At 39.9% G+C, this 14,780-nt stretch overlaps 1 protein-coding gene across 4 annotated transcripts in view; it reads right to left on the reverse strand.

Moving 5' to 3' along the window:
• LOC140202972 (protein tweety homolog 3-like) overlaps nt 1–14,780 on the reverse strand; it is a 202,874-nt gene that overhangs the window by 18,947 nt on the left and 169,147 nt on the right. For 2 of the 4 annotated variants that reach the window (XM_072268621.1, XM_072268619.1), the window contains exons 12-13: nt 6,986–7,168; nt 5,267–5,342 (exon numbers count right to left, since the gene is read on the reverse strand). In XM_072268621.1, coding sequence (XP_072124722.1) covers nt 5,267–5,342; nt 6,986–7,168 — 259 coding nt within the window. Of the gene's footprint in view, nt 1–5,266; nt 5,346–6,985; nt 7,169–14,780 lie in introns of all 4 variants that reach the window. The other 2 variants (XM_072268620.1, XM_072268618.1) reach the window with 1 other exon arrangement.

The following is a 14,780-nucleotide window of genomic DNA, read 5'->3' on the forward strand; positions in this document are numbered from 1 at the left end:
GGTCATTTCATCCAGTTGGAGGCTACCCAGATTATGAAGTGTTGCTCCTCCAACCTGACAATAGCCTCATCGTAGTTGTAGAGGAGGCTATGGACCAATGTGTTGGAACAGGAATGGCTATTGGAATTGAAATGGTTGGCCATAGAGAATCACACTTTTCGCCACTGGAATGAAGGTGATCGACAAAGTGGTTCCCAATTAACACTGGGTCTCAACAATGTAGAGGAAACCACATTGCCAGCACCAGATACAATAGATGACCCCAAAAGATTCGCAGGTGAAGTGTTGCTTCATTTGGAAGGACTGTCTGGGGCCCAAAATGGAGTGAATGGGCAGGTACAAGCACTTCATTCGCCAGCAGGGATAAATGCCAGGAGGGAAATTAGTGGCGAGCACTGTTCCCTTCAAGCTGTGCCGATGCATGGACACGTAGTAACCGAAATGCTCCCATGCACATACCCTTTGTTACCATGTGGATGAATTTTTCTTTCATAATGTTAATATAAAGTACCACACAGGCCATTCAAATATTTCCTGCTCAGAACAATGGATGGTCCACACAGCTGTTTAAAAAAAAAGGGGGAACGCTGGTGGGAGGAGAAGAATGAATAAGGAAATCACAGAGGGAATAATCCTTGCAGAAAGCGGAGAATGGGGGTGGGGCAGGGGAAGTAAAGATGTGTTTGGTGGTAGGGTCTCATTGAAGATGGCGAAGTTGCGGAGAATGATGTGTTGAATGCACAGGTCAAGCGGGGTGGTAGATGAGGCCAAGAAGAAATCTCTGGCAGGAAGGTGGGGTGAGGGTGTTATGTCTGAGAAATGGAGATGCAGGTGAAGACAGCATCAAAAGTGGATGAAGGGAAACCCTGTTCTTTAAAAAAAGGAGGACATCTCTTAAGTTCTAGAAAGGAACAGATATGGCAGAGATGAAGGAACTAATAAAAGGGAATGGCATTTTTACAGGAGATAGAGCGGGAAGAGGTATAGTCAAGATAGCCATGGGAGTTGGTAGGTTTATGGGTGGACATTATGCTCCAGAAGTGGAGACAGAGAGACCAAAGGGAGAGAGGTGTCACAAGTGACCAAGTGAATTTCAGAACAAGATGCAAGTTTGAGGCTCTGTAGAATACTTTGTAGAGTATATTCTGCATGTTTTCTTCCCTAAACTGAACTTTTCATTACGTCTTTCTATCAACCACATACCTTCTAAAGTCAGGGAAGTACAAGTTTAATTAATCTATCCTTGCAATACTTTCCCTATACAAACCATTATTCATCTATTTTGATTGTTCGTTAGGCCTGTGCACTAACTTCTAGAGTCTCAAAATACTTGGTGGAGTGCATTCTGCCTTCTTTCTTTCAGGTTCTAGGTAGATGATCGCAATTCTCTGAACTGATCTGTTTAATTAACCAATTTATATAATTAACTTCCTGGTCCTTTCTAGAAAATTTACGGTGCTATATAACTTGAAAACTTAGGATATGCAATTCTATGCTTTCAAAATCATTATGATGCATTAGGAAAATTGGGAGTCCCCACCATCAATCACATTAGACAATTACTTATCACATCTGACCAATAAAATCAATTTCCTTTTCTCCTTACTTTTCAAAGCCTTGTATACCCAGTAATTAACAATGTATGGTACAAGGTTACTTCCATTTCACACATGTTAATAAAATCTAATATATCCTCAAACATAAGTCAGTATTTTATGCACCATGTGCATCACCTCAACTGTCCACCATGATGCTGACAAATTCCTATTTGACCAAAAACGTAGTCTCTGTGCCCTATAAAATATCCAGCATCTTTCCCACAAATGATGCCAAGTTAATATAATTACATGGTTCCTGTATTCTTTCTTAAAAAGAAACTTTTGCATTTTCCAACCAAAGTAGATTTGCCAATATGAATTATTCACTCAGTAAACTACCATCTCCAGTTTACTCGTTCTGGCTGTTTGTTTTATTCTTCTGAGAATGCCTCTTTATTTATAATCTTTTCCCCCTTCCCCCAAAACAAATCCTCTTTCTGCACTTAAAACTTCACAATTCTTTGCTGATATCTTTTAATATATAGTTATCCTAACTAAATGGTCACTATTTCTATTTATGAAAACATTTAGCTTTACTGTCTCTTACAGTGCCTTGTAAAAGTATCCAGCCCCCGATGCTTTGCTCACAGAGATGTCTTTGATCAATTTAACATAATTTTTATTTGTGAACCACATGCTGCTTTTTTCCCCTCAGTGGAGCTCAAAAACAGGATAAATTGTAAAGCATAAAAAACTAAAAAAACAAAGATTGAGGTGTCAGCAGTTCAAAAGTATTCATCCCCCTTAGCTCAGTACTTAGATGAGCCACCTGTCGCAACTATTACAGGCAGCAACACTTAACAGCTTTGCACAACTTATGGAGCAAGATTTACCCATTCCTCCTTGCAAAATTGCTCAAGCTGTGCCAACCTATTTGGGGAGTGGCGATGGACAGCAATCTTGAGGTCTTTGCAGAGATGTTCGAAGAGATCAAAGTCAGGACTCTGGGCCACTCAAGTACATCAATTTTCTTCATTTGGAGCCATGCCATGGTTACTCTGCAGTGTGCTTTGGGTCATTGTCCTGCTGACACTTCCTACCCAGTTTACGCTTGATGGCAGAGATGAGCAGGTTTTCATCCAGAATCTCTCTGTATTCATCTTCCCATCAATCCTGACCAGATTTCCAGTCCCTGAAGCTAAAATGTATCTCAATTGCATGATGCTACCTCCACCATACTTCAATACCTGGCCAATGTGCAATATCTGATTTACATTACATGTATTGCTCAGTGCTAAGGCCAAAATGTTCCACTTCAGTCCCATCCAACCATGAGACATTCTTCCACATATGGACGGTATCTTCAAAGTGGTGCTTTGCAAAGTCTTGACAGGCAAGCATGTTTTTTTTTAATTTTTAGCCAGGACTGCTTCTTTGCAACTCTTCCATAAACACCCTTCTTGTGCAAGGCCTTAAGAGGGTGTGGATCCATGAACTTTATTCTCCAGTTGCAACCACTGACCTCTGCAGCTCACTTAGAGTGACTGCATCACAGTAGCCTCTCTTACAAGTGCCATACTTCTCAAATGACTCTGTATGGAGGAGCGGCCTGACATAGGCAATGTAGCTGTGCTTTCATATTTCTCCAATTTTTCACAATGGACTGCACAGCACTCCAAGATACGTTCAGTGCCTTTGAGATGCTCTTGTACCCTTCCCCAAATTTGTGCTTCTCTATTATCATTTCCTTGACTTGTCTTGGTGCTCTTTTGTCTTCATTTTGGTTTGGTCTGTTCTAAACCTACCATACTGTTGGACCTTGCAGAGAAAGTGGGGTATTTATTATGACTTCATTGAAACAGGTGATCCTCCATTTTCTACAAAAAAATTGGGTGAGTTCGTAAGGTAATACACAGTATTCCACCTGAGGAAAGTTAGTGTAGTAATTACAAAGGGGATGAATACTTTTTTAGCATCACAATTTTGGTTTTTAATTTTTAGTAAATTGTTGAGCGGTTTTAGAATTTTTATTTTCATTTGACATAATGCACAATATTTTGTAGATTAGTTGAAAAAATCCTACTTCAATACATATTAAATTTAGAAAATAGTAAAATATAGAAATACTTGTGGGGGCACTGTAACTCAGTAGGTGCCCAAATGCTGCTTCACAATACAAGTAATGATCTTCTTCTTTAGATGCATGAAGAACATTTCTATTGCAAGTATTTTCTTTTGAATACTCCATACTGTCAATAGGTCTTTGCATTAGCAATTTCAAGGATTATATCTAATTCTTTTTGAAATTTCTGTTTGTAAATTTATAACCAATACCTCTCTATGTATCCACACAAACCAAATATAAAATTAATTTATATTATGCTCACTATTTGCAAAATATTCATTCATTATCAGATTGTTAATCAGTTATAGTTGCATCTGCTTTCAAATCAGTCCTATTTAATAGAAAATGCTCTAAAGCCCCCTCAGGTTCTTTGGGTAATTTGTATTAACCAAAACCTGATCAAGACTCTAAACAGAATGAGTACAAAATAAATATTGGCCTTCAAAGCTGAAAAAAATAAAGCATAGAAATTAGAAAAAGAAATGGTGAAAGTAACAGAGACAAGACTCTATCAAAGGGCAAGAAGAAACGAGGTTAACGACAAAACACATGGAGATCTATAATAAAGTATTCCAATACCACATCAGAACTTTTTGTTGATGACACAAGATGAAAATATTTCTTATTTTTTAAAGGTGCTAGATAAATTTTAATTCCTGCATTGTTTGCTGACCTGTTATAAAATACAAGAGTCTTTTTGCAGCATTTTGTTAGTAAATACTATGAAATTAATTTTCACTTACAGCACAAGTCCGTTTTTAGGAAGGAAGTGGATGAAAAGGACTTTGATTTTCATTATCTGGGCATTATTTTAGATATTTCAATCCTTCAAGACTTTTATTCTGCATCATTAAAATATCTGGGACAATAATATTCCACTACAATATGTATATTAAGAATAATAAAATCCAATTAAACTTTGATTAGAAAGATTGTAGCTAATTTTATTCTGGATATTTAGATATGAAAAATTTAACCAGTGCAAAATACTACTAAATACTTAAAGGATAAAGCTGAACCTACAGGAATACTAGTAATATACAACTTATATAGAAAATAATCTGCATTATACTGGGCAAAATAAACACCACTTACCAGTACACATTAGACCCTCTCTATAAAGCTTTCTTTGAAGTCACACAAAAAGTTCACTATAAAGATGAGTGTAGACTGCCATTTATATGGTTCCACTATAGAAAGGGAGCCATAAGGAATGTGCATTATGAGAAATTGCAGCATACCAGACAATGTTATAGTAAGGACATAGTGTGGTTAATCCTACTGTCTATGTCTACACATCCTACTAACTATGAGGTAATTTTTTGATGAATGGTGCCTTCATTCTTGTTTGATCTGATATAGAAAATCTATACAGCTTGAGAAGCCTACATGAGGGAGAACTACCAATTCTATTGTCTACACTCCTCAAGAATCAATATAGAATGCAATAAATGTTCAACACAAGTATATTAGACAATCAAAAATTGATTATGGCATTTCCAAATTACATTTTTGTTTGACTAAATCTATTGAAATAGTTTTACATTGGATTTAAAACAAATTTTAGTACAGAAAAACACCTAAAACTAAATAAATAACTTACAGAAGGAGGAGGCGATTCTCTGCCAATCAGAGGTGTATTCTCACAGCGAGGGTTCTGATAAGTTGTGTTCTGGCTCCTGCTTAATTACAGAGAGGAGAAAGAAAAAGTTAAATTTTGTTTTGCTAAATGAGCAAAGACGCATTGACCTAAAAAGACTGATCTTAGGGAGAATTTGAGGTTTGTAATACTTAACACCTTTACTTATTTGCACTTTTATAGAAAATAGAACAATGGAAAGTAAGGTTTAAAAACAGTAATTGCGAACACAGTACTCTCTCTGCATACAATGAGATGCTCAAACATGCCGAAAAATGGACTTTTTGCCTTGCTACCTTGCTAATTTGGGGGGGTTGTGACAAAAAAAAAATCACCTTTACAGATTATGAAAAACATATGAAATTTTATCAGCAATGGGGCCCAATTTGAAATCAGTCTCATGACAGAAACAACACAAGTATAAAAGCTTCCCCCTCAGCTTTCAAAACTACTTAAGATACTTCAAAAGTTGAGAAACAAGAACTATATAGTTTTAACTTGAGATTCTCAAGCAGAATGAGCTTTATTCATCAACTGTTGATAGTGGACCCCAATACTGGTTAAATTTTAGTTTTTTTCCCCCCATAATTATTCTGTAAAGGAGATTTTCTTCAATATGTCCAAATTAGCAATGTAGATGATTAGCAAAAAATCTCAAAAACACTTACTGAGAATTCAAATCATGAGGCATTCTTTTAAAATGGATGTATGAAATAGTCACCACAGTGATTAAAAACGTAAGGGCCCATGACAGCCACAATTTACACTCGGTGGCCACTTTAGTGGAACTCGGTGTAGTCTTCTGCTACTGTAGCTGATCCACTTCAGGTTTTGACATGTTGTGCATTCACAGATGCTCTTCTGCACACTATTGTTGTAATGCTTGGTTATTTGAGTGACTGTCACCTTCCTGTCAGCTTGAACCATTCTGACCATTCTCCTCTGACCTCTTTCATTAACGAGATGTTTTCGCCTACAGGACTGCCACTCACTATATGGTTTTGTTTATCGCACCAGTCTCTGTAAACTCTAGTGGCTGTTGTGTGTGAAAACCCCTGATCAGCAGTTTCCCAAATACATACTGAAATCACCCTGTCTGGTACCAACTGTTATTCCACAGTCAAAGTAGCCTTTATCATATTTCTTCCCCGTTCTGATGCTTAGTCTGAACAACAACGGAACCTTTTAACCATGTTTACATGCTTTTATGCACTCAGTTGCTGCCACGTGATTGGCTGATTTGATATTTGTATTAACGAGCAAGTGTACAGGTGTACCTAATAAAGTGGCCACTGAGTGCATGTTCTATAATTATCAATAGAAACTGCCTGTTATTTTATATTTGATGTCCCCTCCCCACACACCCAAAAGCGTCTCATACTACAAAAAGATTATGATGAGAATTGGGATAACACCCCTGTTGAGAAGTTATATTGGATAAACTAGCAGATAAATGGCAACAGAAAGAAATTGTGCTCAGATGGCTAAACTAGGTTCCCTCTATAGCCTGACCATATAAAAAAAATTCCGCATAATTATTGATTATACCAGATTCATGCATAAAGTAATCTAACTTAAGGTCTTAAAACTCTTCTGGACTTGAACTCTCAAGGGAAAATTGTTTAATTTCAATCGGGCATTCAAAAACCAGAAACTCAAAAGGAAAGAAGTATAGTTGCTTACATGTATTCTGTGACCGGGGCATTGCTCACAGTATGTGCTGCAGCAGGGATACTGGTCTCGCTACCAAAACTGCTCCCACAGCTGTAGAGACTAGGCATGTGAACTCTGTACAGATTATCATGCTGCTGCCGACTCCCTTGAGGATTCACAATATCATCATCTCCATCGTCGTCAACATGACCCCTTCAAGAATAGGGAAAAGTAAAGAACATCAGAATCAAGCAAGCAAGCCTTCTTTAAACTGACCTGAAATTTTATTTATTTTCAACACACATTTTTGTAGAGTAAGCATATTCATTTTGGATCAAGTGCTATGGTGTTAAATGTGACCGATATAATGTTTGGATCTTGTTTTCAATATTATTTTTGATCTCAATGCTGATTTTTTGGTAAACCCACGTTCATACTTTGACAGTATTTATGCAATTTTTGAAAGAGCTCTGTACAGATTGTGCATTGTGACAAATATTACAGCCAAAGAAACGTGAGCCAATAGAACTCAAAGGTCAACTGAAGGGGTAGCCAATCAGGGCCAAGGCAAGCAAACAAGGGCCTATATAAACATGAGCACTCCCAGAGAGAAACACCAACTGCACACTGAGGACGTCACCTTGACTGGTAATGAGGCGTCTGCAAGCTCATTGCCAAGCTCAGCAAACACCACAACATCAAATATTAGATCTTTGTACCAGATACCCTCCGTGGATTTAGCATTATCAACCATTACCACCAGCTACATAACACATCCATGAACCAGACTGTGACTTTGGCTGCCCCAAATTCATCCACAGATCAAACAGACCACTTGTTATAGTAAACCACGTCATTGTTTGGGACACTTGTACCACATAACATAATAGAGGGAATATGGGACATCGTCTGTAAAGTGCAATTCTGTGAGCATGTCAGACTATGGCTTTACTATATTTGAAGTAGCTCTCTGCATTTCGATGCCAGCCTCCAGAAGCTGGTGAGGAAAGTCAACCTGGTTTGGAATGATGTGTCAAAGCCAGAATGAGGTTCATGATGGGTGATCCTGCTAGTTTTATCCTTTTTGTTAAATACCAAATTTTAAGATAACCACGTTGGATCTCAGAGGGTAGTTAATATTCAACCACACTCCACAATTTTGTTGACAAATCTGTATCAGACCAATTAAGGATGGCAAAGTTCCTTCCCTAAAGGAGATTACTGAATCACTTGGGTCTTCTCTGCAGTTTTCCCAGTCTATTAAGGTTAAGACTAATCTACTTGGGAGTTACAACATTATTGATTAAATTAAATTCCACAGCCACTGTGGTGGGATGTGAACATGTCTCTGAATTAGTAGTCCAAGTATCTGAATTACATATTCCATTCATATTTTACCAGTTTTACCAGATTCAAGTTATTCCCCTGCTCTCTCCAGCAGTTTGAAGGAAATTGTTTTAGAAATCATGGAATTGTTATGGCAGGGGATGAGATCATTCACACTAAAACCAATTTAAAACACTAGTTAAGCTTCAGCTGGAGAAATGCAATTAATTCTGGGTATCAAAGCCTCAATGAAGGTATTGATGGAATTTAACAATAAATTGTTAAGCATGGAAACTTGTTTCATGGAGAAACTCAAATATTAATCTCAGAGCAGAGATGGTTGAGGTAAAATTTAATAAAGGTAGAGGAAGAGATTATTTTCCAAGTGGCATAAAGTTTGTTAACCAAAGGAAATGAATACTACATGTCAAAGCATTACTGATATGAGGATTTTTTTTAAAAATCACACGCAAATTTATAAAAAAAAAAGGGTGCTGAAATCAGATTCAGTAACAACTTTAAAATGGAAACAGAAATAACACCTGTATGAAAAGAAAATGTACAATGGGAAGAGCTGGCACAAATGGATCGGTCATGTCGCTATCTCCTCTGTGATTCTGTGACACAGCATAATTTGGCAATGGTAATCAGATGTAGACCAACCAAATATAGTTCTACAAGCTCAGCACAACCTCTTTCAGCCCATCTAAACTGTTTGCCTCTTATTCAAAACTAAATAAGTAGAAGTTTCCTTTAAATAATTTATAGCTGGTGTATTTGATTCCATCTACAAATCCCATCTCCAAGTTACTGCTTTATCCCAACTCTGAAACTGAACAAGGCTAGTTGCAATCCCAATATCATCTCTAGAAACTCTTGATCATCTAATTGCAACACTTCAATATCATCTACACCATCAAGTTCACAAAGCCGTGCATAAAGCTCACAAATTTGTCTATTTCCTTTAAACTTGACAATTCCAACACACCTCTGATCATTTACTCTTTACTACTCCTTATAAACAAAACAATTTAAGCCTCTTAATGCCTGGATTTTAGATTATAACCCTACCTTCATCACTTCTCCAATTTAGTAACATCCACTTGAAAATTCTAATTCTTGTTTTAAAAACCCTCCATCATTTCCCAACCTCTATAATCTAATCAACTTCATAAAGCAGCAAGATATTTGGACCTTTGTAATTATGAATACTTTGACATCTGTGATACTTATCATTCAACTAAAGACCTGAGATTCTCTTCCAACACCCCTTTATACTTTTTTTCCTCCATTAAGATGCTGTGATCAAGAGGAATTCCACAAATTCCTTTCACATCACACTTCTTTCGATAACCGTCTTGTATAACACTGACATTCAAGATGCTTTAGAAATCGTATATGTCAAGTCATTTCCATGGCAATACAGTTTTCATTAAAACTAGAAGAATTTCTTTTCTTGAAGGGTCGCACAACCTTGAAATTTTCTACATCAGAGCTGTGTTAACTTAATCAGTAATTATATTCAAGACAGCAACACACAGATATTTGGTTTGTTTTCAATGTGATCTGCAAACTTTGTAGCATTTTGTACTTTCAACTCAGATCCACAGAAGTGTCCATATTTTCAGGGCTCAGAATTTGAATTACAAACACAGATGAGATGCAGCATGGAAGTTCTCATAGTTTTCAGAGACCTCCCAAAATTCTGTGGAAAAGATTACTCTACACTACATCTGGAACAAAATATTATAAACATTTCATAATATGATCTTATACTCACCAACTCTGAAATTAATGCAGCATTTTCTATAACAGGTAAATTGGTTAATTACCATAAAATACGCTGGGTAAAGTTCATTCATTCTCAAGGGACCAAACTGTCTATAGAGATTGCAATGGCAACTAAGAAAGCATTTACCATTAGAGGGCACAATAACTCTGCTACTACTTTGGGAATACAGTTCTCATGTTATTGCAGTAATAAGATTGATTTATCTATGCACTCCAAAAAAATCTAAGGTTTTTGTGCTGGTGTAGTTGTATAGAATCTTGCTGGCCAAAAATACTGTTTTCATTATTTTTTTTCTAAATTTGGGATTATCATATCTTGAAACTCTGCTAAATGGTCTTGTGCAAATCTCCATTACTCTAAACCAGGGGTTCATAACCTTTTTTAAGCCATAGACCAATACCATTAAGCAAGGGGTCTGGGAACCCCAGGTTGGGAATCCCTGCCCTAAACAAAGCTGTCACTCTCCTTTTTAGTAGATAAGCATTTCAAATTATCCACCAGTTAGAAGATGGAAGTTAGTAAACACACAAAGTGTTTTTAATAGATGAAATACAACATCACCAAGTGACTTGGTTGCATCATAATTGACCCAAAAAGGCCGGACACTTATGTCAATCTGATGTTGTTACCTATTTTCCCATCAGTTTATTTTCTGCAGATAGGTGTACCTTTGCTACTGGTAAGGTGACCACAGTTCTTGGATTGATGAAGTACTGACTTCACACTGAAAAGAAACTATTATAATCTTGTATGAAAAAATATATACACACACACACACAAATAAATAGAACAGAAATAGGTCACTTGTCCCCTCAAGCTAGCTCCACCATACAGCACAAGTATGACTGATTTAAATGTCTTCTATGTGCCTTAAAGCATGTTCATGATTTCTGCTTCCATTTCTCTGAGGTAGAGACTTCCAAAGACTAATGATCATCAGCAACAAGTTCTCATCTGTCTTAAATGGGCAGCATCTCATTTTTAAACAATACTAAGTTCTAAATTTTCCTACAAAGACACCTTCACATTTATCCTATCAAGACACTTCTTGCAATTTTCAATCATGTCCCCTTTTACTTAAACTTTAGCAGATAGAAGCCTGTTGTGCCTATTCATTTCAGAATCAGATTTAATATTACTTACACATTATGCGGCACCAGTACATTGCAATTCATAATAAATTACAGTGTGTATATATGTTGAACAAGTAGTGCAAAAAGAGGAAAAAAAGTAGTAAGATGGTATTTCATGGGTTCAATGTCCATTCAGAAATCTGATGGCTGGGGGGAAAGCTCTTCCTGAATTGTTGAGTGTGTGCCTTCAAGCTCCCACACCTCTTCCTTGATGGCAGCACTGAGAAGATAGTGCATGCTCTGAATGTTGGCGGGGGGGGGGGGGTACTTAATGATGGATGTCACCTTCTTGAGGCATCACTCCTTGAAGATGTCCTGGACACTACAGAGACCAGTGCCCATGATGGAGCTGACTGAATTTATAATTTCCTCCAGCTTATTTGGATCCTGTACAGTGTCCCCCCACCCCAAAAACAGACAGTGATGCAACCAGTTAGAATGCATCACAGTACATCTGTAGAAATCTGCGAGTGTCTTTGTCAACACTCTAAATCTCCTCAAACTCTTAATGAAATATAGCTATTGCCCTGTCTTCTTCGTAACTGCGTTAATACATTGGGCCCGAGGTAGATCCTCAGAGATGTTGACACCCAGTAACCTGAAACTGCTCACCCACTTCTGATCCCTCAATGAGGACTGGTATGTTCCTTCATCTTATCCTTTCTGAAGACCACAATCAATTATTTTGTCTTACAGACATGGAGTGGTGTTGCTGCAACGCCACTCAACTAGCTGATTTATCTCGCCCCCATACACCTCCTCACCATCTGAAATTCTGCCAACAATAATTGTGTGGTTCGCAAATTTTTAGATGGCATTCGAGCTGTGCCTAGCCACAATAGAACAGTGGGCTAAACACACATCCTTGAGGTGTGCCAGTGTTGATTATCAGTGAGACGAGATGTTATTCCTGATCCGCACAGTGTGTGGTCTTCCAGTGAGGAAGTCAAGGATCCAGTTGCTGAGGGAGGTACAGAAGCCCAGGTTCTGGAGCTTTTTGATCAGAACTGTAGGAATGATTGTATTAAATGCTGAGCTGTAGTCAACAAACAGAAGCCTGACATAAGTAAAAGTTGCTGGTGAACGCAGCAGGCCAGGCAGCATCTCTAGGAAGAGGTGCAGTCGACGTTTCAGGCCAAGACCCTTCGTCAGGACTAACTGAAGGAAGAGTGAGTAAGGGATTTGAAAGTTGGAGGGGGAGATCCAAAATGATAGGAGAAGACAGGAGGGGGAGGGATGGAGCCAAGAGCTGGACAGGTGATAGGCAAAAGGGATACGAGAGCTCTGTCCTCAGTAAGGGCCTCACCTTTCTCCCCCTTCGCCCACACCTCAGCGAGTTCCGTGTTCGCCATGATGCGGAACTTTTCTTCCGCCGTCTCCGTCTCCCAGCCTACTTCTTCAGCAAGGACTCTTCCACCTCCACAGATGACCCCTTCTCCCGTCTTCAACCCTCCTCTTCTTCATGGACACCCCGCTCTGGATCTCTTTATCGCTAACTGCCGACGGGACATCAACCGTCTCGACTTCACCGCACCTTGCCCCCATTCCAACCTCACTCCTTCGGAACGCTCTGCTCTCCACTCCCTCCGCACTAATCCTAACCTTATTATTAAACCTGCTGATAAGGGGGGTACTGTTGTGTTCTGGCATACTGACCTCTACCTTGCTGAGGCACAGCAACAACTCGCGGATACCTCCTCTTATTTACCCGATTGTGACCCCACTAAGGAGCACCAGGCCATTGTCTCCCACACCATCACCGACTTTATCCGCTCAGGGGATCTCCCATCCACTGCTACCAACCTTATAGTTCCCACACCTCGCACTTCCCGTTTCTACCTCCTACCCAAGATCCACAAACCTGCCTGTCCTGGCAGACCTATTGTCTCAGCTTGCTCCTGCCCCACCGAACTCGTTTCTGCATACCTCGACACGGTTTTATCCCCCCTTGTTCAATCCCTTCCGACCTATGTTCGTGACACTTCTCACGCTCAAACTTTTCGATCATTTTAAGTTCCCTGGCCCCCACCGCTTTATTTTCACCATGCATGTCCAGTCCTTATATACTTCCATCCCCCATCAGGAAGGTCTCAAAGCTCTACGCTTCTTTTTGGATTCCAGACCTAATCAATTCCCCTCTACCACCACTCTGCTCCGTCTAGCGGAATTAATCCTTACTCTTAATAATTTCTCCTTTGGCTCCTCCCACTTCCTCCAAACTAAAGGTGTAGCTATGGGCACCCGTATGGGTCCTAGCTATGCCTGCCTTTTTGTTGGCTTTGTGGAACAATCTATGTTCCATGCCTATTCTGGTATCTGTCCCCCACTTTTCCTTCGCTACATCAACGACTGCATTGGTGCTGCTTCCTGCATGCATGCAGAGCTCGTTGACTTTATTAACTTTGCCTCCAACTTTCACCCTGCCCTCAAGTTTACCTGGTCCATTTCCGACACCTCCCTCCCCTTTCTAGATCTTTCTGTCTCTGTCTCTGGAGACAGCTTATCCACTGATGTCTACAATAAGTCTACTGACTCTCACAGCTATCTGGACTATTCCTCTTCTCACCCTGTCTCTTGCAAAAACACCATCCCCTTCTCGCAATTCCTCCGTCTCTGCCGCATCTGCTCTCAGGATGAGGCTTTTCATTCTAGGACGAGGGAGATAGCTTCCTTTTTTAAAGGAAGGGGCTTCCCTTCCTCCACTATCAACTCTGCTCTTAAATGCATCTCCCCCATTTCACGTACATCTGCTCTCACTCCATCCTCCCGCCACCTCACTAGGAATAGGGTTCCCCTGGTGCTCACCTACCACCCCACCAGCCTCCGGGTCCAACATATTATTCTCCGTAACTTCCACCACCTCCAACTGGATCCCACCACTAAGCACATCTTTCCTCCCCCCCCCCGCCCCCGCATTCCGCAGGGATCGCTCCCTACGCAACTCCCTTGTCCATTCGTCCCCCCACCATCCCTCCCCACTAATCTCCCTCCTGGCACTTATCCGTGTAAGTGGAACAAGTGCTACACATGCCCTTACACTTCCTCCCTTATCACCATTCAGGGCCCCAAACAGTCCTTCCAGGTGAGGCAACACTTCACCTGTGAGTCGACTGGGGTGATATACTGCGTCCGGTGCTCTCGATGTGGCCTTTTATATATTGGCGAGACCCGACGCAGACTGGGAGACCGCTTTGCTGAACATCTACGCTCTGTCCGCCAGAGAAAGCAGGATCTCCCAGTGGCCACACATTTTAATTCCACATCCCATTCCCATTCTGACATGTCTATCCACGGCCTCCTCTGCTGTAAAGATGAAGCCACACTCAGGTTGGAGGAAGAACACCTTATATTCCGTCTGAGTAGCCTCCAACCCGATGGCATGAACATCGACTTCTCTAACTTCCGCTAATGCCCCACCTCCCCCTCGTACCCCATCTGTTACTTATTTTTATACACACATTCTTTCTCTCACTCTCCTTTTTCTCCCTCTGTCCCTCTGAATATACCCCTTGCCCATCCTCTGGGTCCCCCCCGCCCTTGTCTTTCTCCCCGGACCTCCTGTCCCATGATCCTC

Source organism: Mobula birostris, chromosome 9 (assembly GCF_030028105.1).
Source record: "Mobula birostris isolate sMobBir1 chromosome 9, sMobBir1.hap1, whole genome shotgun sequence".
Lineage (NCBI taxonomy): Eukaryota > Metazoa > Chordata > Chondrichthyes > Myliobatiformes > Myliobatidae > Mobula > Mobula birostris.